Raw genomic sequence first — 26,399 nt, 5'->3', positions numbered from 1 at the left:
GTCTGTCCCCTTTCAGGGCAGCTGAAGAAGGCTCCTCCAGACCAGAAAAGTAATTGAGGTAGAGCTGCTGGCGCGGGTGACTCTCAATATAAAACTGTCAGGGCAGAGCTAAAAGTGATTAGTCTAAATTGGAGAGCTGGCAAAGTGAAGTCTTGTCTGAGAGACGACCTCTCTCTCCCTGCCATAGGGCCCCAACAAAGAGCACAGTCAGCCAAACCTCCTCCATACAGATGGGCTGGGATTTGCTAGTAGGGTGTTCCCTGGGAGGAGGCCACATTTGAAATTCATGCTCTCCACTGCCTGCAAGAGTCCAGCTCTGTTAACTTTCAGGGAGTAGTACAAGGCCCACCCTCCCCCTGCCTTCTCCAGCTCCAGTTGCGGGGGAGTTGAGGTTTGTGGTGTTTCAGTCACTAGGAGGCAAGTATTTTACGTTGGGAGGAGGAGCCTTTAAACTTTGTTGTGAACTTAAATGAAGCCCGGGAGATGGGCTTTTATAAATCACCATTATACAGAAATAATGCAGTAAAGAGGTGGAGGCCGCTTGACTACGTTGCAAGCTATAGTTTCTCCATGTCCATGAGAGACTGTGTTAGGTGATGGTGAAACAGCAGGTCAGGGAGTGGATGGAGATGAGAGGGAAGAGAAGTTTTTGGACTCAGACCAACACCCCTTACTGGACTGTCAGGTTGCGCCAGCCTCATACAATCCTTGCGAAGGAGGGACGCGTGGGTTGCTAAAACATACTGCATTTGATAACACACTGGCTCATTTAGCACATGCAGTGTGCGGCTCAGTTTGCGGCTGGCGTTCGGGAGCCCTAGTTTGCTCTTGCAGTATGTCTCTGCTAGGTGAGAATTTGCTCCTGCCTGTCGGATTTGTGACTGCTTAGAAACAAAGGCCCGTGGCCTTCTGCGCATAGGAAATGGCCTCTTGCTGGTGGAGGAGACCGAACTCAGTCGTGCTGTGACCGACCCGCGCAGAGTAGGACTGAGCTCCCGTTATGTACCGGGGTGGGTGAGTGGGCTGTGGGAAAACCAGGAGTGTGTGAAGTGCTGCGCTCGGTATTCCTACCTGCATCTCTCTGCTGAGCACGCCACGCCTGTTTGGGTGCCGGGGAGTAGTGTCGCAGGCCAGCGTGTCTAGCGTTCAGAATGCGGCGCGTTTAGACGAGCTGTTTGGAAACACGAGCACTTGGCTGCGAGTGTGATAGGTCTGTGCTGACTGAGGTGGCCGCCTGGCTCACACTCTGGGAGGGCTTCTCGGGCTGGGCCAGGAAGCAGGCAATGGGAGCGTGGCTGTGGCGGGTAAACAGAAATCCTGTGGCAGGTGAGGTTGGTTTGGTGGTATTAGCATAATGACAAAACGCGGGGGGAGGAGCTCGATGGGCCAAGGCAAGCGGTTGGCCCATGGCGTCCCACTGTTGTGTGTCAGGGGGATAGCTTTGTCTGCCCTGCCACTGTGCTGCACTGTCACTATGTCATTCAGGGGTGGGAAAAAACATATACCCCCCAGAGCGCAGCAAGGAACAGCGAAGCTCCCGGTGCTGTAACTGACCCCGCTTGCGGAGGTGGTTTTCCTAGGGCCGGGACCACGCTGCCCCCTGAAACTGCTGCCACGGCAGCGTGTTACACGTAGCAGTGTAGACAAAGCCTAAGTGTGGCTAGTGGCCGCCAGCAATAAGAGTGGAGGCACAAGGGGCGGAAATGCGCCTACGGAGCTTGGTGGGAAAGAACGGTGTGGCGCTAGCATGTTTCAGCTGCAGTGCAGGGGGAGGTAGCAAATTAAAAACGTAGTTAGATTCCTTCGGCACGCCCGGGGGTGCTTTCCCCGCATTGTATGTGTATTGTTTCTCAGCAACAGCCGGCATCGTGCAGCTGCAGCAGTTAAGCCCCAAGGACAGGCATTTCTGGTCATGAATGCTGGGCAAGGGGCCTGAATCCTGTCTATACCCACGCAGCTACCAGGCAGCGACAGGGACTTGCTGAAATACAGCAGTTACGTGTACAGGCAGTCCCCGGGTTACGTACAAGATAGGGACTGTAGGTTTGTTCTTAAGTTGAATTTGTATGCAAGTCAGAACTGGTACATATTGTAGGGGATACTCTAGCCAAACATTTCTCCAGAGCTCAGTTTTATTCTCCCACACCTCACTTCCCTCAGTCCTTTATTCTCAAGCTGAGGTGTCTGCTAAGAAAAACTGCTCCGCGTCTCCCTGGTCTGCTGGGGGAGCAGGGGGGCACGCTAGCTTCGCATCTCCCTGGTCTGCTGGGAGGAAGCAGCTAGTGCGGGGTTGCCTCACTCCATTTGTAAGTAGGGATCCGATGTAAGTCGGATCCATGTAACCCGGGGACTGCCTGTATTTCGTCTAGCCAAGGTGAGGATGAGGGGAAGCTTAGTAAAAAGTGGGCTGTGTGGGGCTCCCTCAGGCCTTGTGCTCAAACATTGGCTGAAACACACCGCTCTGCCTGAGGCATTCGAGTGAACGGCGATGAAGCACCTAGCTTTCCCGAAGTGGCTCTAAAAAGCCCTTTCTCTGACATCCTAGAGCAGGGCTCAAGCTTTTAAAACCAAAGAGCCAAACTACAGCAACCTTCAGGACAAGGGGTCGACAAAGAGCCGGAGAAGAACGCCCCTTTGCATGACTGAAAATAGACAACGTAGTATTATTGGTCATTGACAGGACGATGAATCATAGCATCAATGAAACATTGTACTCACGGGCTTTATTTAACGGGACTTCTGCTGCTGCATCTTGTCGCACATTTCTTTGAAGTTTACATCATAACAGGACAAATTCAGGTTCATACAGGCATTCGAGCCATGCAAGTAATTATGCGTTTCTAAGATTTTGAATTCAGCTTTCATTTTCATTTTAAAAAGTTGTGTGCATTTTGGGAATGACAAAAGAGCCAGATTTGGTTCCATACTGAGCCAGATTTGGCTTGAGAGCCCTAAATTGCAGATCTCTGTTCTAGAGCCTTTTTTTATCAGCCGTTGGTATTTTGAGTTTAAACAGCAGAAGGACAGCAAGGAGTGCATCAACACTGAAGTGAAGTGTAGAGGACTGTCAAGGAGTTTCCTGCACATGCCCCACTTTAAAAAATGTGACATTCACTAGGGGCAAGTGGCATATGTGCTTTTGAAAATCTTGCCTTAGCTCGCTATCAGCAAGGGATATGTGTATGTCCGTGAAATTACATTTCTTACCTAAAACTGTGCCATAGAAACCTGCTGCGTCATATTGCAGTTCTGGTTTTCCTGGATTGATACAAACCAACCAGGCCGAGCTTACTATAAGCATTATCATTTAACCAATGGCTCACAAGAGGCTGTCCAGTTCATATCAGTGAAGCTTTTGAAACATATTCAGGTGTCTTTAAATACTGCTGTGTAATTTCCTTTTTCAGTTTTACATGTTAAGGGAATAGTAATCTAAGGCAGTAATAAAAAACCATCCACTGCATTATTTTTCCAGGGGTAGCAGTCAGGTTTATTAAGCCCCGTATTTAGTTTGGTTTGTATAAACCCACCTTTAAAAACTTAGTCCGCATCTATGAATAAGTATTTTCATGATTTTTAGATAGTAGTGAAATGTATTTATGTAAACTTGCCCTGTTGGGTTTGGATTTTGAATACATGCCATTGGATAGGGCAAGGGAAATTGTGAAACGGCTTTGAAAAAATAAAGCGACCCTGCCCAGGCAAGTTTCAGGTGATTGTAGTGAAATACCGAAAATAGTGGTTTAAAAGGAGGGAAGTAAATTTTAACGCACTAAATCTGAACAAGCTTAAAAACCTAACTTTAGACAAAGACATTTAAAAAAAAAATGATTGTGTCACTTTAGTAGTTCCTAAGTTTTAGTAAAAGTTTTACAGTGTGAGTCGCATAAAGCCAGCAGATCTTTATCCAGCTGTCTAGGGCATTCAGTACAAATGGGAATTTGTGCCTCCCATAATGCTATATCCCTTAGGGTTTCACTTATAAGGAAGCTCTCTGGGTTACTGTGAAGCTTTTTATTTAATAGCTTTATATCCTCCCAATCAGTATGTGAACACACTGACACATGAGGGGGTGGGAGTAAAAGGCAAGCGCTAGGCTCAGTTTGTATTCGAAGCCAGACATTATGTACCCTTCACACTAGCAAAGTGTTGGCCACGTAGGAGCTTACAGCTCTGATTTGACGAATGGTTTTTGTGAAACATTCCACCAGTCTCTCGCTCTGCTGCGGAATGCTCTCCTCCTCCCCCACTGACTCCTTGCAAGTCGGCTGCAAAGTAAATCGGAGGCATCCTCCAGGTCATGGTGACTTACAGCACAGGCATACTCTGTTCACCCACCGCAGTAGAACACACCACGCTGTCTGGGTGCGTTCAGAATACAGGCCTCAGGCAAAACGTGCATCTTGTCTCTGCCACAGCAGCGCTAGAGATTTTTGGTGCGATGCGCTTCTGTTCTTCCTAAACACACACACAGCTGTGTGGGGGCTCCCTCCCTATAGGGAAAGCAGCATGTCTGAGCGGAGATCAGCTACGTGGCTTGCAGAACTGAGTCGTGCATTAATCGTATCACACCACTTACCAAAGCGGCATTTGTTCCCTTTGGCTTTAACCCTGCGTTCCCTCCCTTGGCACCATATGACTTGCAAAGGATTCTGCGGCTGTATCTTCAGCAAGACACCCGAGGCAGGGAAGTTTGGTTTTTTTCCTCCTTTGAATGAGGATGTGTTCCTTTTATGCGGGCGTGTGTGAAATTGCTGGGCGAGTCGTAGGCCAGGCAATGTGATATAAGAACCATCTTCTCGCTGTTGGAGGAAAAGCTAGGGGAGCACGACTTGCCCACAAGCCTGTTTTAAAACAGGCTGTTGGCTCTGCCATTGGGCATTCCAGTTGTACTGTGAAGCCTCCACCTTGTGCTGTGCTTACAGGGAGGGCAAATGAGTGATAAGAGAAGGAAACATAGCAGTTTTGAGTTGTGACATTGAAAACGAGCTATTTTAAGCAGTGCGTTTTGGGGGAGTAGGAGGAGGCTGGACGCAGTGCCTAGTTTGCTCCCTGCCCCCTTTGCACCTGAGCCTATATTCTATCCAGAATTGCCCCCCTGCAGGACCCTCTCCCTTGTCTCCGCCGACCCACATCTCCCATGTCCTACCCTTGTCCCTGCCTTTTCTACACAAGGCTGTGAATGTGCCCCATAGCCCCCTGGATGTGGGGCTACTGGCTCTTTGTTTCCCTTTGTAAATGTGTCCAGTAAAACGGCTTGTTGCATCAAATGTTCTGCTCTCGGCACATCAGCAGTCACATGGTAACCTTGAAGAATAGCTCTGACTGAGAAATCTCCAACCCTGCAGAGTGATGAATGGGCCCGTTCCCATGGAGAACGGAAAGAGTAAAAGTGTTAGTAACAAAAGGAAATTTAAACTTAATATTGTACATGGCTTTTTATTGCAATTTGCTAATCAAATTTGATTCATAATATACTAAACTGACAATCAATTTCTAAAATACAAAACCCCCTTATAGGGGGAGGATTGAACGTGTTTTCAGTAGAAAATAACCGGGGTAACTTTGTCCTTAGAAAAATAAGACAGGAAGTGGGTTTTGTGGTGTTTGTTTTCTGGAGCAATCACTCCAGCCACCGAGCTGCAGAAGATGCACAGGACAGTAACTACCTCAGACTGCTGAGGTTGGCATGCCCCACACATTGCTATTTACAAAGCTTTCACATAGAACAGTGGTTCTCAGCCTGTTTTCACTTGCAGACCCCTAACAAATTTCAAATGGAAATCAATTATCTGTACTTGTAGCTTAATGCTGGTCAGGCAGCCCTTCTACAGACCTCTTCTACATAGTCTGTGGACACCACAAGACAGGACAATGCAGCACTTTAAAGACTAACAAGATGGTTTATTAGGCGATGAGCTTTTGTGGTGATGAGCTTTCATCACCTAATAAACCATCTTGTTAGACTTTAAAGTGCTGCATAGTCCTGTCTTTTGTTTCAGCCAGACCAGACTAACACGGCTGCATCTCTTACTGTGGACACCACAGGTTGAGAACCACTGATATAGAACAAAGGTTTAATCTTCCCCCAGCTGTGTTTTTAAAATGCAGGTCTGCTCTGTGAAGTGACTCTGTGAAAATGGCACCCAGCATCTGTGTTCATTCTCACTGACTCTAGCGTTGGTTTACAAGCAAGATCTTTTTTTAACAGCCAGCCCTACCACTGACCTTTGGGCTCTGAAAGTCAAGCTGGGTTCTTTCTGGCTTGTGAAGAAGTGTGTGTGTTTGGGGGAGGGGGGGCAAGGGTGTTTTAACTTCTTGCAGTTAGCACTTAGTTAACAATCCTGTTAGAGTAGGGGAAGAATCCAGCTCCTTCCCTTTCCAGAAGAGTTGGCAGGGGTGAAAAGCAATAAATACCTTATTTTAGTCACTAGACAGTGGGTCTGACTCCACGGAGGAGAAACAGAACTGCTGAGTAGAAGGTGCCATTTTTACCAAGTCCCTTTTCAAATTAGAACAGCACTTTAAGTTACTTGTAAGGAAAAAAACCCATTACTGAAAAAAAGCACTTTAAATCTTGAGATGGGTGTGGCTGTTGCTGGCTTTGTAGCCGCTTGTACACGCAGCTGGATCGTTTTAGCAAGAGAGTTTGGGAAGGAGGGATGTTGCTAAAAACCTTTGGCTGCTGCAGCCTCCGGAGCAAATGCACCTCGACCGCCTACCTCAGCAGCCCCTCCTAGTGCAAGATCGGGGCCTAGGCTACACTTAAAAAGGAGAAGCCACTGCTGCACAGGTGGTTGCATTCTTGGGGCCTAAGCTACAGCTGTAGAGCATGTTTCATACCCATCTGCAACAGGTCAGACATTACATCGAGTTCTAGTACAGCAGATCTGCACCCACCCAGCTATTCAGGACTGTTCTTGGGTGTTTAGTGTAGCTGTGGCCCTAGTCAGGTCTGTGGTTTTAAAGTCCAATTTTTCTCCATCTCACACGGACCCTGTTTTTGCCTGGTGTTTAGAGCAACCAAAAATAGAAAAATCCGGACATCTCCTTAAAATGCTGACCTATGAATCTGAAAGGACATCTGTCTTAACCCTTGAGACTTTTTCCACAGGTAGGAAGTTTCATGCTGTACTAACGGCACTAATTATTTTGGGGTGGGGTGTTGCTGGAGTTATTTTAAAAAGGTAACATATCCACTGAGTCTGCAGTAGGTTGAAGGGGCCCCCTGCTCTGTATAATTTGTGAAGCTCAGAACTGGTCTTAAATGATTTTACACACTTCTCCCAAAATGGTCCTCGAACCTTCCTTTCCTCTCTGTGACCCAAGCCTGCACTAGCACTTAGTGAGGGCTGGCCAGTGCCCGCACTAATTACTGGTGGCGCTGACAGGGAAAGGGAGCAAGAGGACCAGGAGCTGAGGCATAAGGGTGAAGAAAGAATTGTACCAACATTTAAATCAGTTTAGCAAAAGCTCTCAGCAAACAGCTTTAAGAACAATGTGAATGAAAACGTAGCAACTTGGTTAGGAACCTTTGAAAAATTCTATAAATGTATACTTGAAATTCTGTTTGTATTAAACAAATTGCATTTTCTTTCTTTTAACACTGTAAAAGAACATTATGCATGTGAGTGGTTTGAAAATTAAATGGTTTAATACTCAATTTGTCATTTTTGGAGCCGACTAGTGTGTTCTAGGGCTGCAGTTCATTCCGGCTGTGATTTACGCAGTGGGAGGGAGCCATTCAAACACAAACTCTGTAGCTGGAGTTGGCCCTGGGCCATTTGGTCCTAGCCTCTAATTTTATTGCTCCTCCACCCCACCCTCTCCTTGTCAAGCTCAGGACCCCCTTGGCGTCTCCCTCCGTCTCAGAGAAGGACCGATGACTCTGATCCTAATATCTTTGGTCTCTCCAAGCTCCCCTGTGAGATTTATTCGTCTTAAGGACTCAAGAGGAGGAGAGGTGACCTTCTGATGACCATTTTGGGTCCCTTCCACCTTCCTCTAAGCTTGAAAGGGCCATTCTGGACCAGGATTCCTGTGACTTGTGCAGGCTGGGAGTGTCTGCAGATAACCAGCAGTCTTACCCTGCACGTGAAAATACTGAGTTGCCTTTCACACAGCAGGCTTTCCCTGGGGGCAGAGATGCTCTTAGTACCTCTGCACAAGCCACAAGGCCCTGCTGGGAGAAAGGCTGACACAGGCCCTGGCTGCAGATCTCCAGGTGTTGCCAGAACAGTGCTCTCACCGGTGGCCAGCCATCTCACCTATGCCTTGTTCCCTCCAGACCTGACTCCATGCTTCAGGGGCAGAGCGCAAGCAGAAGGCTGGAGAACTGGTTCCTCCTTGCCCCATGCTCTCTCTCCGATTTCCTCTTTACCCCCAGCACCATCCCACCTCAGGGTCCAGGGAGGGAGATGGATCTGAGGGCCCAGGGCTGGAGCGGTGAATTGAGGTCGAAAGAGGTGTCTGCTCTGGACAAGAAGCAGCAGGGGCAGCGGCCTTTTCCTCTCCTTTACTACTGGGCCACGTAGCATCCACCTGAGGATGCTGGGGTGCCAGCCTCTCTCCCTGCAGCCAGCACAACAGCCAGGCCTCCTCTTCTGAGTGTGATGCTTTGCCCTCAATTGCCTCAGGAGAGTAGCGGCAAGGGCTGAATGAAGGGGCCTGCTAGCCTTTCCTCTCCTACACTCGGTGCAGGTTTTGTCAGGCCACTTTCCCTAAGACGAGAGCCCAGGATCCCACAGCAATAAAACCATTCCAAAGGCTGAAGTTACCTGGACCTAGGATTAGAATTAAGATTTTAATTTTAAGCACCTCTATAAATAGTGATACTCTAAAAGCAAACTAGAGTCAGCCAGTTGGTCTTTCCCTACTAAAAGGTGACTGCTGGGGAAGTTAACGAACATTACAAGGAAACATACAGGGATTCAGTGCTTTGGCTTGAGAATCCCTATGGCACACCCTTAACTCTGCCCTCAACCCCCATTGAGAACTAGGAGTGCTGATGCAGCCAACATACCTGTCTGTACTGGGGAGGCCAGAGACTGGCCGATCATCTAACTTCAGTACCTTAGGGTCTGTCACTCATAGGGCTGTTGTGCCAAGAGCTAATTTTAATGACTTGCATAGCGGAAACCCTTTACAGGGCATGTTTCAGTGGTCTAAAATTCTGGGCCCTAGGCTACATAACCTTGGGTGCCAGCTACTGGCACCTTACCTTCAGGCATACCTACAATGTTTACTTATAGACATACACAGAGTGGGGATGGAAAATCCTGTTTAACCAGTTAACTGGTTTAATGGGACTCTGGAAGGGGGGGAGGGTGCCAGGAGGGACTGCTCCAGCCAGGCTGGAGTGCCACCCCCACAGTGTGGCAGGCCTTCCTTGGTCCACTTCAGCATCAGGCTGGAGCCTCCGTGTCAGATGAGGGAAACTGCTCCAGCCTGGTCCTTGGGTACTGGTAAGCATCACCCAACTGAAGTGCACCTCCCCATTCCGTATTAATACCTTATTACACTGCTGCCTCAAGGCCAGGCCCTGGTCCCTGACAAGGGACGGGCTTTTATAGCCCTTCTGCAGTGATGCCCCAGTCTGAATGCTGACTGGTTGTTGTGACAGTGACAGGAGGGGAGCACTGGGATTACCTTAACGGTGGCATCTGTAACCCGCAGTGGAAGCATAACGCACACGGAGCCTTCTGGCCTCATTTGCAGAGCGGATGGGAACCCTTTCAGGAGCAGCGTGTTTACAACCTTGCCCAGCAGGGCCTGTCACTGGTGGAGGAACAGGCTGCCGGTCGGCCTGTCTGACAAGCCAACACCATTTCAAAGCTGCATAGTGGGGGAGCTGCAGCTCTACAGGTACTAGGACCCAGAGTAGGGGGTGCCAGATGGTTGAAACAAAAATACCAAACTCCCTTCTCCCTCAAAAAAAAATTCTGTTGAAGGGGAAAAAAAGGGGGGAGAACAAAGTTGAGCCAAAAAAAAGCATGTCCCCTTTAAGAGTGAGTGCAGGGATAGGAACAGGGAGCAGTTGAGCATTTGCCCTAGGTCTTTTGGCCAGCAGCTATTTTGTGCCAGCAGCCTTGGGGAATCAGGTAAGGCTAGGGGCAGGGGTCAGGGGGGTATTGGGGACCGGGGGGAGGGGGGGAAAGAGAGGCCGGGTGCTGAGTGTTTGTAGGGTTGCTTCCTCCTGGCCAAGGAAGAATTCAGAAAATACTGGACATCTCAGGTGTCCGGTATTCACTGCATTTTTTTTTTTTAAACCGGACAGGAGGCAAAAATCCTGGACTGTCCGAGTGAATACCAGCCACCTGCAACCCTAACCCAGAGATATTTCTGCCAAAGCTTCTGGGACAATATTTGCCAATTAAATTGCTGCGATTCCTTCCTGGCAGCTGGGATCCTGCCTAGAGACCAGAACTGCCTGAAGGCTAACAGCATTGGAAAGGGCAGCAGCTCTCTGTGTGGAGGTAGATTCACACTGTAATGCAAGGCCACGCAGGGGGAGGAGAATTTGAGTCCAGCTTTGGACCCTTGCTCCGAGCCCTGAGTTAGCACAATTCATGTTCAGATGGAAGGGGAATTAGACCTGCTCCCGAATTTGAGCCCTGGGCTTACACTGCTGCGTAGACAGGACTGCCTTGCAGTTGATGGCTATGGAGCTGGGTGCAGCCTTAATTTAGCCCTGTTCTAATGCTAAATTTATTTCATTAATTTTGAGCCCATCCTGTTGACAAAAATGGGATTTTCTAATCTAATTTACATGGAATCGGAATTGTCACTACACTGATTTACTTAAATTAGAATCCCATTGCCGCAAATCAGTCTTTTGATCCCAATTTTGCATAGCTCAGGAAAACTTTTTAAAGCACATACCTTCATAACCCATGTTTTCAGGGCAGTATTGAATATGGCCCAGCCTCCTGGGTCATGGCTGAGAAAAGGCAGGCCAAATCTCAGTGAGTGGCACTATTAGCCCATGAGACTCACCACATGCCAGCAAGAGGTTGGACATATCCCCGCTCCCTATCCTTGGGAACAGCTGTGCTAGGCTAACTGCAGGCAGGAGGGAAACACCCGTGCGTTAAAGAGAAATCGTTGTGACAAGGAAGAAACTGGCCAGGCAAGTTCAGCTTGCTAGGTTGTTTTTTTGTTGTTGGTTTTTTTTTTCCCCAATGGAAGATGTAATCAGAGTTACTGCTGAGGCCTGAATGAGAACGATGATGCACAGTAAATCTGGGAGAATCCAGCCTCCATCTACTAGACAGAGTGCAGGATGGGACTGGGACTTTCCGCACTGCCGAGAGGCGCATCACCCGCGATGCAGCACCTCCGGTCCCATGACAGCGAGGGGCTAAACAGTTTAGAAGTCCACAGTCCCTAAGTTAGAAGTCATAAGGGAACAGCTGCCCTGGGCCTTCCCAACTGCTGGCCAGCAGGAGAAAATGCTGCACAGGAGACAGACAGACACGGGCGGGGATATTTTATTAATTGGATACCCATGTGGACACAGAGGCTGGACCCACAGCTCCTTAAGTGCAGGGGTTGGATATTCGGCCCATGAAGATGATGGTGTTGATGGTGGCCTCCCTGATGAACAGCAGGAAAGGCCTGTTCGCGTTGAAGATCATTTTGTTCATGGGAAACGAACGCCCCGAGATGACAACTGCGGTGGAAGCTGCTGCCTCGCTGCCTTCCTCATTCACCTGCCAACCAGACGGGAGATGGGATTAACGCACAGGAGAGAGGTGCACCCTGCAGTCCCCTCCCCCTTGCCTCCAGGCAGTAGGAGAGCCCAGACTGCTCCACATGGGTCCACAAGCACCTGCCACAGTTAAGGGAGGATTTCCAGGGATCAGTTTAGAAGGTTTTCCCCATTGGTTTCTGGCTCTCGAGCACAGAGAAGACTACCTGGGAGAAGGCCATTACACCAGGATAACCCCCGATGTAGCTGGACCAAAGAGGCCAGATTCTCAAACTCCTCTGTTTCCAGACTGAGGCGTTTGCTTCCCCCCGTGATTTCCAGCCTGCCCCGTATAGTCCCGTGCACGTTGGAGGGACCACCGCATGCCTGAAAAACAGGCCTCCCAAACGAGCTTTGCTAGTCTCATCAATACACCGACAATCCCGCGTCAAGAAGGGGAGGGACTCGTGCCCAGATCCTCAACGGTCCTTGGGCTCCTGCCTCCTGCTGGTCTCCGTGGGAGTTCAGCGCCCGAGAACTTCAGGATCTGGGCCCAGTAAAGGGGCGTAAGATGCAGCAAAGTTTAAATCCACAACGTTCGCTATGGAAACAAACCCAGCGTAAGGATCACTGGCTGAGCGATTCAGCGATGGGACTGGGCAGTATTAGCCAGCCAACCATGGATGAGCCATGACGGATCATATCCTTGGTGCTTCTCCAAATAACCCAGCCCACGGGGCCAACAGCATTGCCAAGGGTTAATACCGGCCTAGACCTGGGGTGAGCATTAAGTGGCCCGGCTGCAGTTCCCGAGTTAGCCCCTGGTGGCCCACCAGGCGCTTTATTTACCAGTGTGTGTGGCGGTACGGCCGTTCCCGGCCAACGGGAGCTGCGGGAAGCCTGGTCTTGGCCCGCACCACTTCCCGCCGCTCCCATTGACCAGAAACGGCGATCCGCGGCCAGCGGCAGCTGTGAGCAGCCAGACCTGAGGATGTGCTGGTAGATAAAGTGTTTGGCGGCCTGCCAGGGGCTAACTGTGTTCGCCTCATGGGCTGCTTATTGTCCATCCCTGGCCTAAACTGCTTCCTTAGACGTGCGCCTCGATTCTACCGCGGGAGCAAGGCCAGGGGCACCACACCAGTGTGGGTGCCACACCAGGGTAGCCGCCCCCAGCGTTCTTAGCACAACGTCGTCCTACTCAGCACCGCTCTGGTCTACCCAAATGACTTAAAATGCTGGCGGCCAACCTCTCCTTGGCCACACGGGAGCTGCTGCTGCTCCCCCGGACTCTCCCTGGGACGGGGCTATTGTAAACAAAGGCTCCAGTGCAGCCAGTGCCCAGAGAAAGGGGCAGGAATTTTTACGGGAGATCGGGGCAGTGAAGCTGCAAGGACCCGATTCTGCAGAGACGTTCACGTGGGCGGAGACGTAACTTTGTGCATTGAAAGTGGCGCCTTCGACTTCACCAGAGAGACGCGCATGCCGGCTCCTGCAGCTGCTCAGCGCACCAGCTCGGTGCTCGGAGGAACACGCAGACCCCCGCCCCGCCAGCCACTTCACGAAGCAGAGCAGGTGGACTGGAGCAGCATCACCCCACTGTGCTGCTGATGGGGGAGGCGAAAGCTGGGGGCCCCAAGGCCCTTTTAAACCACTTAGGGGCAGCAAGAGAGGCTGAGAGACTCTTCAGGGGAGGCCTGCGGGGGCAGCAGATGGGTCCGGGAGAGAGATCCAGCCCTGAACATGGGTGGTGGTAGGCCCCTGAACATTCCTGGAACCCAGGCACCACGGGCCCACACAACCCGCCAGCTGTGGCCACAGACTAGAACCTAGAAGTCACAGGATTAGATCAGAGGTGGGGGGGGGGGGGGGGGGAAGGGGAAGGTTTGTGGTGGTGTTCCAAAAACGACACAAAAAGTTACGAGAGAGAGAGAGAGAGAGAGAGAGAGAGAGAGAGAGAGAGACACCACAGATGCGCGATGGGAAGCCCAGCTTACCTCAAGGAAGGCTTTGTGGAAGGCATCAGAGACATACAGGTCTGTACGGCCCTCTGTAACGATACCTAAAAACCCCCCAACAAGCCGTAAGCAAACTGGGATCTTCAAGAACAGCTTTTTGAGAAGACAACACCCCAGGGATAAAGCATTTGGCTCTCACACCAGAGATAGTGAAACTGGCGTGCCAATTCTCTTCCAGAATATGACCTGAGGAAGTGGGTCTGGCCCACGAGCTATTAAACCATCTTGTGGATTTTGTGACCTGGACACTGGTGTACTGATGAGTGGCGAGGCTGCCCCAGGACGCCCCCCGCCCCTGCTTCGTTCCATTTCCCGGAGCCAACTCTTGGTGTGGGAGCCCGCCAGGACTGACCTGGCAGCTTGGCGAGTTCAGGGTCGAAGAGATCCACCAGCCCCATGTGCCGCAGCTTCTCCTTCAGGCTGAAGTTGTCTTCGATGCGGAAGCGGGGGAGGTAGACGGAGAGCGAGATCTCCTTCATCGAGCTCAGCCAGTCCTGCAGCCGCTCTGGGTTCAGGTCCCGCTCCACCGCCCCCAGGGACTTGCCCTTGTTGGGCAGGATGAGAACCATGGTGATGTCATCCCCTTTGTAAGGCAGCTCCACCACCTGCACATGGTCGCTGGGGACGGAGACGTGGCGGAACTTGGCCTCCTGGTACATCATGGGGGTTGTACAGACCTCACCGTCGCTTCTGTAGAACTTATCCATTTTGGTGTTCACAGTTGGGAACTGTGACTTCCAGTGCCCCTGGGGGATTGACACAATCAGCCACAGCTCACACAGAGAATCCCAGCCCTACCACCCGCTGAGTCACGAGACGGGGGCAGAGGGCTGCATTTCTCTGCCCTTTCGAAAGGGACGCTCTCCGGATCATAGAGTATTAGAACCGGAAGGGACCTCCAGAGGTCAAGTCCAGTCCCTGCCCTCACAGCAGGCCCAAGCACTGTCTAGTTCAGTGTTTCCCAATTTTATTTGGCCACTGAACCCTTTTCACACGAAAGAATTTTGCGGAATCCCTAATAACAGTCTTATATATGGAGCTGAAGAAGGAGACCACAAGAAAGTAAGGATAATAATAAACAAATGCTAAACAAAGTCATGATAGGTAGATTAATCTATCATGGTCAATTTGTGTGTGTCATGGTTACATTTTTAAACACAAGAAATCACACGACTATACCGAAGTAAGGTACTCGCGCGAGCATTGCCTGCGCACTCCCATACAAGCAACTGGTCTGACAGCTGGAGCTTCTACTTTGTCCGATGCAGCGCTAGTCTATTCGCATTCAGTCTCCCACATGATCCAAGCTCCCCGAGAGCAAGTCCGGGGATTTACGGGGGCATAGAACAGGCAATCGCACCACCGCGCGTGCAGTGTTGAGTAGTGACACCATCGTCCCAACTCTGTGGCTAAGCCGGCATTACACAGGGACACTTATCGTGGCAAATACAAATGAAAATGGTTTTCAATAAAATTCATAAATGCTTAAATATTAATTTTTTTTTTTAAATCATAAAATGTTCTTGTAATGGAACTTTCTCGCAGACCCCTTCTTTTCACTTCACAGGGTTCTGCAGGACACCACTTGGGAAACATTGATCTCTAGATCAACCCTGAGAGGTGTCCCTCCAACCTAGTCTTCAAAATCTCCAGTGATGGCATTCCACAACCTCCCTGGCTTCCCATCTGTGGCTAGCAGCACCTCCCATTCTCCGTGCAGGGAAAGCCAGGAGCGGGGTCAGCTGGGCTGTTGCAAAACTTCTGTGAGGATTTCTCTTTTCAGGAGCAAACAAATCAAAGTTCTATGGAACCTGAACTCCCCAAAGTTTTGAGGTCGAAGGGGACTGACAACTGGAGACAGAGCAGGGGACGGGACTGGATGACCTCTTGAGGTCCCTTCCAGTTCTAGGATCTTAAGGAGCTGGTTCCCCGCAGTTGCGATGAATAGCACTTTGCAATTCTGTCATGAACAGCATGAGAGGTAGCCTCACAACCAACCCCTCCAAATGGTGGGGTATTTTCTGGGCTGCAGAATTTGGAGCTGGATTCAGTATCAGACCCTGGCCATGGCTTAGGGGGGTTTGTGTATGGGATTGTGGCACAAAGAGTGGCCAGGCAAGGAATTCTGATCTGGATTCTAGATTCCAGACTACACCTACACCGCCCCCAGGGGTGAGGAGGTGTAGGGTTCTGGTTTGGGGAGGTAGGTTTGGGTTATCACAGACTCCCCCATCAATCCCCACAGGCTGACAGGTCTGAGCCAGTCTGTGCCTGGGTTAGGAGAATGATACCGACGTCTCGTCATTTCCCTAGGGGCGTTGGCTGTACCTTAAAGTAAATGGTGTTGACCAGCACCAGCACAGTGAGCGGGTCAATAGCTCCCTCGGGGATCACATCAGTGATGCGCTTCTCGGTTTTATTGGAGACCCACTCGTTAATTAGAGCCCGCGACTGCTCTGGCTTTTCCTGGAGGAAGAGACCAAAACAAAAATAAGTGACATGGGGATTTTCAGCACCCCCCTTGTCTCGCTCTGTAGGAAGCCGCCGCTGCCAAGTGGCGGAAACGTTTCTGGTGCAGACCTGTATTCTGCGCACCACGTGCAGTAGATTGGGTCCGTAGCAAAACTGTGCTGCCCCCAAGTACACTCAGTCACAGGCACCCGCCTCCTGGGTCGCAGCGCCCACCCTGACAAGCCAGCATAAGGAATAGGAAAGGGGTAGAAAGCAAAGTGCTTTAGACTCACTTGGAAGTTCAAGGGCCAGAGTTTGGCTCCGTAAACCACTTCACTGATGTTCTGGTAGGTCTCGTTGAAGGTCAGAGACTTCTCCCCAAAGAGCCGGTTGGCCGACACTAGCTCGGAGGACTTGTTGGCCTTCTTATAGAGCCGGCAGTTCAGCTTGGCGAAGAAGAAGTGGATCTGATCAGAGGTCTTCTCTGAAATGCTGTCAAACCGGAACACCTAGGGAAGCAAAGGAGTGAGAGAAGGAGTCCTAGACCAGACACCCCATTTCCTGCAGCCACAGGCTAATGGGACCGGCTGATTATCGCTCCGCGCCACACAGGAATGCCGGACCGCTCCCTCCGGACTTGGGGAGAGCGCTTGGTTTGTTTGGCTTTATTCACATGGAAGCAGAGAGAGGCCGGAGCCAATTGACTCGACCAAGCCTGTAAATGTGTGGAGTTTAGAGACGTGCACAAACTCTGCACCTAAGCCTCTCTCTCTACCGTCTTCTAAGCCTCCGGCCTCTCAGTTTTTGTTTACCACCTGTCCTCCGCCCCCTTTCAGGGAGCAGATGAAGCCCTTACGGCTGCTGCACTTGGAATCAGGAGACTTGGATTCCCTGAAATCCTGGGCAACTGGAAAACCCATGTTCAGTTCCCAGCTCTGCTGTGCGACCTTGGGCAAACCACAAAAGACTTGTTTCTTGTTTAATATCAGTGCCATTACACCACCACTATAGCGACCCATGGGGATGTGCTTAATCAGGAATAAGCATCCAAATGGAGCATTACACAAGTACAAATTGAACCTCTCTAGTCTGGTACTCTCCAGTCTAGCAACATCCGTGGTCCGGCATGATTTGAGTGAGCCAGATGTCCACTTTTCATGGGTGTGGCCAAGTTTCCCGTGGTCCCATGAAGTTTGTTTACAGCCACCAGGCCTGGCTCTCAGGGTTCTGTGCTGTTATTTAACTCTAAAGTACCCCTCAATGTCTCTGAAGAGCCCAGGAAGTAGTTCCATAATGCTGGGCCTCCCATGGTCCGGCAAAGTCTTTGGTCTGTTCCCAAAGGTGCCGGACAAGAGAGGCTATAAAATTTTGTGCATAAAGTTTCACAACTCCTTGCTTTGCCCTACTATAACTTTCCCAGGCACAGCTCTCGCCTCCCTGGGCCTCAGTGCCCCTCTTGAAAGGGATGGCGGCACTTCCCTACCTCCTAGTGCTGTTGGGAGGCTAAAGGCATTAAGGATGGCGGGATATTCAGTTACAGCCACCTTAGCCAGACCGATGATGGCTAGAGAGGAAGCTGGTGTCAGCAGAAGGAGCAGCACACCCGGCTCCCACTCCTGTGCCCAGAGCACCCCTCACCAGGTTAGTCTGAGCGGAGCAGAAGCAAAGTGAATGATACTAGAATCCCAAATACAATTGGGGCTCGCCCACTCCGCCCTGCGGGCAATGGATGGAGCTGGTTTCTGGAGCTGTCGCTTTGCTAAAGCCCCTCAATCATCTACTCAGCCTTTGCCCTGCTGCAGTAACCACAGCTTGGAGATCTAATGCCAAACAGAAACGGGCACAAGCCATTGATGGTCTCGGCAGCAATCCTCTCTCCTGGCTTCTGTCCCAGGCATGCGATGAAGGAGTTCCCTGGAAACTAACTCCGCCTTGGCCACAGGAGACTCTCAGCACCACACAAGCTATGACCTAGTAACACCGGTCTAAACTCTTGGGCAACCCGAGAGCCCTGCTCCTCGCTTCGGCCGCTCTTGGCTTCAGCTTTATTTGATCTATTGCCCATCTTTCCAGAGAGACGCTCGTGCAGGTGGAAGCTGCTGCAGTCAGCCTGGGAGACCGAAATCCTGTTTAGCCCTGGAACAGGAAGCAGCAGGGTAACCCTCCCCAGCATTATGGACACATGCCTCAGCGCTGACCCAGGAGGATATGGGGTTACCATGTTTCTGTGAGGTTTCCATAAGGAAGATCTCTCCCTGCGTGTCTAACCTCACCCAACTACACAACTGTCCGGTCCACTCAGAGCCGTCTTTGCTTTCTCCTCCCTGCCCCCAGAAGAGTTTCCCTCTCCTTCACTTGGAGCCAACAGACCCAAACCCAGCAGGGAGAAAGAGTTTACTCCATTGGAGTTACAGGAGTTGGGATTCCCACAAGACCAGGAGAAAACCAGTCCGGAGCTTCCTGCAGCGTTCTCCATAAGGACAAAGATGTCCTGACAAGGGGCTTGTTTAGCCGATGGGTCTCTTCCTCTAAGCAGGGAAACCTCCTGAGGGGAGGATCCCTGGCGGGAGCTTTACCGCTGACGAGAGCTGGCAGCCAGCCTTTAGTGACCTCACTCTAACTTCAGCAGCTAGAAGAGGTTGAGATGGCACCACTCACCTCCATGAGCTGCTGGAGGGTGCTGCCACAAGCACCGAGTTTGGTCATAGCGAAGGCCGTGGAGATGCTGAGGGGCGACATGAAGATGTTTTCGTTGTCATTCTTGGCATCTGCCAGGTGCTTGTAGAATTCCATGGCGAAGCGGGTGTTGGCCTTGGATAACTCCCAGACACGGGGATTAGTCAAGTCTGGGATCTTCTCCTTCTCTTGCTCCTGCCCTAGCCCCTCACTCTCCTTCTCGGGGTTACGGTAAATGCACATGGGATTCACCGGGATGTCCTTTGGCTTTGCAGTGCAGATATCCACCACGTGGTGATGAGCAGACGCTGCACCCCACAGGCCTAGGATCAGCCACACGAACAGATGCATCCTCCTGCAACCAGAAAGAGACGTTACAATCTGGCTGGAAGCCCTGCAGGAACCATCCCTCTGAATGGGCTCTCAGACAGAACAGCCCCTGCCTCAGCCTCCTCTCCAAACTCACTGGCCCCTCTGGCATCTTCGTATAGAAATCGGTCCATGCCTCTCCACATGTTCCCTGTCCTTAGTGGGACAAGCGCCACACTCCGTCCCAGCTCTACTTTATGTTACTGAAAGTTATCGACATGGGAAATACCAAGTCAGAAGAGAGAGGACAAGAATATGGTCTTTTAGAGGGGGAGTTCTGCAAGGTGCTGAGCAGTGGTGCTGTGGTTGTTTGAGGATCTAATGCAGTTCACATTCATTAACACCCACTGTGCCCCCGCGCAGCAAGTCGCTGGTACTGAAAGGCAAGTCAGGCCAAGCAAGAAAGGGGCTATTTTCACAATGCCACAATATGGCACAGGTTAGCCAAGTAACTATCACAGACTGATGGTCATCTCTCTGCTGTAAGCAGGGATTTTAAATCCCACCTTCTATTTGGCTCTGATCAGTAGAGCTCTGCACGGATACAGCTTGTTGTACCTGCATCTGCAAAAGCGAGCTAAGTCTATCCCGCATCCACAGATGTGATCTGTGGACAGAAAGCGGATATCCACCAATCTGCAGGGTTTTAGATACAAAATAGGCATCTGCAAAAATGAACCAGATATCTGCAGCCACATTTACGGATGCGGATACCTGTGGGTATCTGCAGGTTTGCAGGGGTCTACTGTTCAGCAGTAGCAGAGCACCCATAGCGTAGGTCTGGGGAGGAACACACAACATTTAGCAGACCTATATCTAAGGCTTCTGTCACCATCTGCATTGCTTAACATTGGGTATGCGAAGCATGGCTGAACATTGGGGCTGTTCAGATATCCCATGCACTGAAAGCACACAGACCATGTTCTCCTCCGGCTTGAAGAGGTAAGGAATGGAGACTTGGCTACTCACCCAGCACTCAACACTCCACGGAGAGCCTTTGCAAAGAGATGGCTCTATCTATCTTTGGCTTTCCCTTGTAACCAAGCATTGCTTCCCGCACGGCTAGGTTCAAGCGGGGATGCGTTTATCTGGAGTGAATTCCAGAGTTATGAAGAGCACAGCCCCAAGCAGTACAATTTGTACTTAAAGGGATTTAGACACCCTGGCATTCGGAAGGAAAGGTGGTTCTGTGACTTATGACACCGGAGAGGTGAGTTCAATTCCTGGCTCAGTCACAAACTCTTGTGCCTCACTTCCTCACCTAGAATGGAGCAAATATTTTCCCCCTCCTCTCCCCCTGCTGTTTTGTCTCGTTTGATTGCAAGATCTCCAGTGCCAAAGTCACCTTGTTAGGGGTCTGCACCGTGCTTTGCACAACCAGGCCTTGTCTCGATGACCGTGGGCTGTCGACCTAAGTCGCACAACTTCAGCTACACGAGTAACGTAGCTGAAGGCAATGTACTCAGGTCTGCTCACCACAGTATCTTTGCAGCAGTAAGTCCACAGCTGAAGCTCCCCTGTTGACTCCACTCACTCTCCTTGTTTTAGTGGAGTGCCAAAGTCCACGGGAGAGCGCTCGGACGGTGGTTTATCACATCGCTGCCCCTCGATCCAGAGGGCAGGGAAGACATGCCCTGAGGCCCTCATCTTGCTGGAGGGTGGAGTCACTTTATTAATGACCTAACAGCTAACAATGTGGTGATGACACACCATACCGAGATACCTGGAAACAGGATGAAGAGCCGCAGACCAATAGCTGGGAAAGCTCCCTGCAGTGCTAGCTTCTGAACATCTTTCCCAACGAGCAAGGGGTCCAGGCAAGACTGAGCTGGGCACATGCCGGATCTCTGCGGTGGACCTGACTAGCCCGAACAGCCCTTGCTTTCCTCACTTTTAGCCGGTGGCTCTTTGCTGTGGAAGGTTATTCTGGGTATTTCAACTGCTCGCCCAGCATTGTATCAGTGTCGGATTTTGCATCATAGCTCCCGTTTCAGGAAGTTGCGAGAAGCAGCAGCAAGCTGCAGGCCACAATTCGGCTCTCTGTCTCACCTGCGGGACGGACAGGGTTATAGGCAGGCCTGCTGCTGTCTGACAGCCTAATGCCTGAATAATGTGAAGCTAAAATCTCTTGCAAAGATGTGTGCCTTAATGCTCATCCGCACAGTGCCTCGGCGTTACTTTTTGCAGAACTAGGTGAAAGCTGAGCTGCATTCTTCAGGAGTGAATTCCACAGACCCAAGACAAACCTCACTGAAAGGTGCTCAGAGCATGCATGCAAGCTTGAATACGGCCGAGGTGGTCATGAAGAGATCACGCCTTACTCCGCGAGAAGACGGAGAGTGGTCTTGTTGTGCACACAGAGGGTGGAATTCTAGTCTGGCTGCAGTCAAAGGCTAAACAGTGGTGCCAAGTTATCACCCTTAGATTCAGTAGAAGCAGCATTTCGACTCCTAGCAGGATCACTTCAGACCAGCATACGTCAAAAACCATGCAACTTACCTTGAGTAAGTGATGCAGATGAAACATGACACGTGCAAAGAAACCCAGAACAAGTAACTCCACCCCAACTCAGAGATGGCATCTGCCATGCCCCAAGAGCCCTTGTTACTTTTCAGGACAGCATTTGTCCTCGTGATCTTGGCTAAAATGCTCCCCTTCTCCTGCCACTCTTGTGCAAAACGCCGTGTGGCGGACACTCCCCAGCCCAGAGGTGGGTGCACATGCATAACTTGTGGAGTGCTTTAGGATCCTTTCAGGAGAGGTGTGCTAGAAACAAACACTGTTGCTGATTCGGAGCACGCCTGGCCACAGAGGGGAAGATTTTTTCCCTTCCTCCTATACTAATGCTGGAGGAGGAGGGTTGGTAGAGAATGGCTCGATCAGCTCAAAATCACCTCTTGCATTGTTGGGGGGAAGTTCAGGCGACAACCTCATCCCCTGGCAGCAGCAGCGGGGTCAGTCAGTGAATCAGTCACTGTCCCCTCCAGCGCTAGCCACGTTTGCTCCACAGCTTGCCTTCTGCACTGCCGTCCCAACCCACCGCCAGCTCCCTGGCGGACACGCGCTCCCTCCACACCATGCTAGAAGCAGCGCCAAGAAAAAAAAAAAGCAGGATTTGCTCCAAGCGCTTTAATATTAAGGAGTCTAAGCTGCTGCGCTTTTATTTTTTTAAATTCCCAAGAAAAGTTGGTGCCTTCACTGTGGTCCCCCAACCGGAGATAAACAGCATTTTAGAGATGCTGTGGCTTTCCAACCCTCCCTAGCACATGAATTGCTCCCTACCGTACAGTTTCAGAAGTCACGGGTTTGTAGGCATTCTAGTAGGCAGCGCATGATTTAACCAGGATCTCTGGGGAACCTAGACCAAACTCCCCAAAACAGCCCCTCAGCACTACAGTCAGGGAGCCCCAAGCAGTCCTGGTGTGGCTGGAATTTGTAGGTTTCTACGGAGCGGGATGAGTCTGTGAGAAGCCCCGTTAATGAAGATGAAAATGGCATTGGAGGAAAGCAGGACTGGAACCAAGTCCTCTTACCTTGAAGTGGCGTCTCCGACTCCTTGCCTGCAGATTAGGGTAAAATCAGAGACAAAGCTAGTCAATAGTAGCTTCTGCGCTGAATTTCTGCACTCCACCAATGCTCAGTCCCGTCAGGGGAGGAAGAGAGGGAAGAGGTGGGACGTTCAGGGCAGAGGTTGATGACCAACCAGTGGAAGGTTAAGCAAAGAGTTGAACACAGCAATGTTTGATCTGAAAAAGGTTTTAAAGTTCAGACTGACAAGGGAAAGTTTGGTTACCTCTTTTAAGAAACACCCGCCCCCCAATCCTGGGTAACAACCACAGAGAAAGTTTTCCAGAATTCAAAGGAGCGTAGATTTAGAACCTTGGTGGAGAAAGTGGGAGGGATTGGCCTGAGCTAACAACCAAATACAAGTTTGATTTGTATCTTTTCCATTCTGCAACATACTTGGCTGAATCACATTCTTCTGTCTTTTAGAGCTCCCATTACTCAACCGAGGATCCATGATCCTTCTCTACCTCATAAGTGGCACGGATAGACGCAGGGTGCGGATCTAATTCAAGGTCTCAGGTGGAGTTTGCTTTAAAAACGCAGTATCATTCGATTAAAAAAACCCATCAGATCTATTCTATTATGCAATAATCAGTAATGTCGTCACAATAGAGGCAAGTGCAAGAACCACACAGGAAACCCTCCGTTGCAACCCTGCAGGCACGGCCAGCAGGACCCCCCAGGATTACACACAAAACCAAAGTTTTTGAGAAGTGCTGTTTTCATTCCTGACACAGAGCAGTTCTGGTAGAACAGGATCTTTGCCATGCAAGTTACTGAGTAACACTGATTTGGAGGCATTGTTTGAAATGCCTCTCCATGGGAGAAGAGCCATAAAGATAGTGAGCCTTAGCACAGGTCAACTAGAAAGGGGGCTTCAAGGATTATCGGACTATTTTTTGTAAGGTGCTTAGCACTCACATAACCCACAGACTTCAATGGGAGTTGGGGGTTCTTAACACCACTGTGTGGCAGTGTGGAAGAAAGAAAAATCAGATAACTGGTTTCAATTCACCAAATATCATTTGTAGGTCTTTTAACAGAGAACTTGCAGTGTAGCCAAAGGAAGGCATTTGTCATGCCCCCCCACCTTAATTCATTGGGAATATATATATATTTTCCTCCAGGACAAGAAATGTACATTTGCATTCTCATCGAGGAATTAGCCTGTCCTGCAACAATGGGCCAAGAGCCATGCCCAGCGCACCATGAAGTTGACAGTTACCTACTGTGATGGGTATTGGAATGGCACCGCCTCACAAGTTAAGGATGAAGAAGCAGACCTGTGGTATTGGTAATATACACACATACATAGGGCAGCTTATATTGGCAGAGGGTTTACTGTAGTGCAGATTTGGGACCATCTAGCCAAGATATAAGCCTCGCTGCTCCAAAAGTGATTGGACGTTAAAAAAAAAAATTTTTTTTTAAACAGCTTACAGGATTGTTTTAGCAATGGTGGTCCCATTAAATCCCCTTTAATTGGTTAAGGAAGTAAGGGCAGCCCTCCCCCACCATGACCTGGAGCAGCACCTGCTGTCGGGTGCCAAGGCTTGCCACAGACAGGAGCTGCTCCAGATGACCAGAGCAACCCTTCTCCGCAGCAGGTCCACTGTCCGGCAGGAGCAGCCCGACTGCTTGCAGCAGGCAGGAAACTGCTCCAGCCCCCACCAGTTAACCTTAACCAGTAAGCTTCATCCTTAGTAGGTGAGGCTTACCAGTTAACCATTCACATCCCTAGTGCACAGGGCAAGGATCAGTATCTCAGGTTCCTTAAAAAAAAAAAAAAAAGAATAGTCTTGCAACATCTTAGAGACTTACAGTGAGAGCTGGGGCTGGGGCCCCTCCCATACACTCACCCGGTGGCTAAGATTCCAAAGATCAGCCATAGTGCTGGTAAGGTCTCCCACCTTCAACTCCAGGGGAGAACAGCCACAGTTCTCACCGGAGAAAATAAGAGGCTTTGCAGAGTCTCCTGCACTACTGCCGGGAAAAGTAGACTGGCCTGCAGTACGTGTCACTCACCTAAGTAGACTGCCTTTTGAAATGCTGCTAGCCTTTGGATGTGCCTACACTTCTGTGCAATGCCTGGGAGTAGCAGGTTGGCACCCGCCACATCCACAAGGGGGCTGCACGAGGCAGTGGAGTGTGCATGCCTCAGTTTCCCCATATCAACACAGTTTTACTCTTGGCAGAGCCATGAACCTATTGTAGGTGGCTCATGTTTCAGGGGACAAAGGGTGTCGGGGTGCTTCTTAGCAGCCTAATAAGGCCTTGACCCCCATGCCGCAGAGGAGAACAAGGCACTGTAGGTTATTCAGGGCGGCTGTAGGAACGGTGGCCACAGTTTGTGGCACAGCGTCAGAGTTTTGCAAGGAAGGAGCTGCAGACAGGGAGACTCCAGGTCCAGAGGCATTCAGCACTTACAGTGGAGGATTTGAATTCAAGCAGCCGCATGATCCAGTCCCATTGTGACAGATTCTCTCAGTTGCTTTGGGAGAGACAAGACCTCTGCCTCAGTTACCTCATCCATAAAATGGGGAGAATAAATGTTCTCTCCAAGGAATAAGGGAGGGGTCAAATAGTATCCGTAAAGTACTTTGACTCAAACTGCTAATCCGCTCACGCAGTCTGAATGTTACAACAGGCTGAGCTCAGACGTGGGAGGGAGCCTTTAATGCACTCAGAAGCACCGACGGCCACACGACGAAGTGTGCACGTGGGATGGGAGGCCACATCGAAGAGGAAAGCAGCATGCACAAAGGGCGGAGTGAGATTTCAGCTACAGGGGCCGCTCTTGCTTCATGCTGAATGGGATCGGGTCAGGCAAGGCAGAATTTTTACTGCAGGCAGGACTTGCTCCACACACTTGATGTTCCCCCGGTCTCAAGAGGTCTACAAGCTGCAACCAGGTGTCAGTTTGCTAGCAACAGCAAGCAGGGGATTAGGGTGTGAAGAGGAACGCGCACAAACAGGGAACGGTTGGAAGCCAGGCTTATACTCATTCTGAAGCACATGTACTAAAGCAAATGCAGTATTCAATGAGGTGAGCTGCTTGCATTTCAGCCCTGAGGCTGTCAGCCTGGCACTTCTACAAGCTCTTTGAAATATCGAAGGACTGTCTCAACCTTCTCTTTTTTTGCTTATGTCTGGTGGATGCACAATGCACCGAAATCACTCTGTGCAAAGGAAAGGGTGCGAGCTGAGAACGTCAGTTGTGCCTGAGCCTGCAATGACTCCATAACCAGAGAGGGAAAAGGAAGTCTTCAAAAAGTCTTCTCTGCTTCGAGACTGGCCATCTCCGACTCTGTAGGATTCTAGAGGCTATGCTGGAGAAAGAGCTACTTGGATTACGAGGCTCATCAAAAAAACACAGATGACCACACACTTCAACCCAAAGAGAAAACGAGAGGTTTCAAATGCGTTCTCCATTCATTTCTCATTTAATACAAGCGCGGACAGAAAAGCAGGTAAGACCTTGTAGACACTTCCATCTGCTTACAAACCAAAAGGTGAATCACTCCTATTCTGCTTGCTCAAATAAATCCTTGTTTAGGGGCCTTAAAAACCATGCTGGAGCAACGAGGCGAGTCCGCTTCAAAAGGGAGGGAGGAAACAGCATTTCGCCATGT

The 26,399-nt window shown here is 50.3% G+C and overlaps 2 protein-coding genes across 2 annotated transcripts in view; both read right to left on the bottom strand.

Moving 5' to 3' along the window:
- Positions 1–11,471: 11,471 nt before the first annotated feature.
- SERPINC1 (serpin family C member 1) lies at positions 11,472–22,890 on the bottom strand. The gene is made up of 7 exons (XM_006139359.5): positions 22,734–22,890; positions 18,814–19,186; positions 16,449–16,664; positions 16,033–16,170; positions 14,057–14,450; positions 13,684–13,748; positions 11,472–11,711 (listed from the first exon to the last, which is right to left on the bottom strand). The coding sequence occupies exons 2-7, from the start codon at positions 19,180–19,182 to the stop codon at positions 11,538–11,540; spliced, it is 1,356 nt and encodes a 451-aa protein (XP_006139421.2). The 5' UTR covers positions 19,183–19,186; positions 22,734–22,890; the 3' UTR covers positions 11,472–11,537.
- The window catches only part of RC3H1 (ring finger and CCCH-type domains 1), an 86,967-nt gene continuing 83,375 nt past the window's right edge, over positions 22,808–26,399 (bottom strand). Inside the window, exon 21 of the transcript XR_012906052.2 lies at positions 22,808–22,946. The gene's annotated coding sequence lies outside the window, so the exon portion shown is untranslated. The remainder of the gene's footprint in view (positions 22,947–26,399) is intronic.

This window comes from Pelodiscus sinensis, chromosome 9, assembly GCF_052426305.1.
Source record: "Pelodiscus sinensis isolate ZL-2025 chromosome 9, ASM5242630v1, whole genome shotgun sequence".
Classification (NCBI taxonomy): domain Eukaryota; kingdom Metazoa; phylum Chordata; order Testudines; family Trionychidae; genus Pelodiscus; species Pelodiscus sinensis.
The sequence above is the reverse complement of the archived record's forward strand: the minus strand, read 5'-3'. Positions and strand labels throughout refer to the sequence as shown.

Excerpts from the sequence above, each read along its gene's own strand:
- SERPINC1 (XM_006139359.5), bottom strand. The coding sequence starts at position 19,182 with ATGCATCTGTTCGTGTGGCTGATCCTAGGCCTGTGGGGTGCAGCGTCT. Across the intron at positions 13,749-14,056 it reads TGAACTCGCCAAGCTGCCAG|GTATCGTTACAGAGGGCCGT; the intron begins GTCAGTCCTGGC and ends GGGGGTTTTTAG. Across the intron at positions 11,712-13,683 it reads TCCACAAAGCCTTCCTTGAG|GTGAATGAGGAAGGCAGCGA; the intron begins GTAAGCTGGGCT and ends TCTGGTTGGCAG.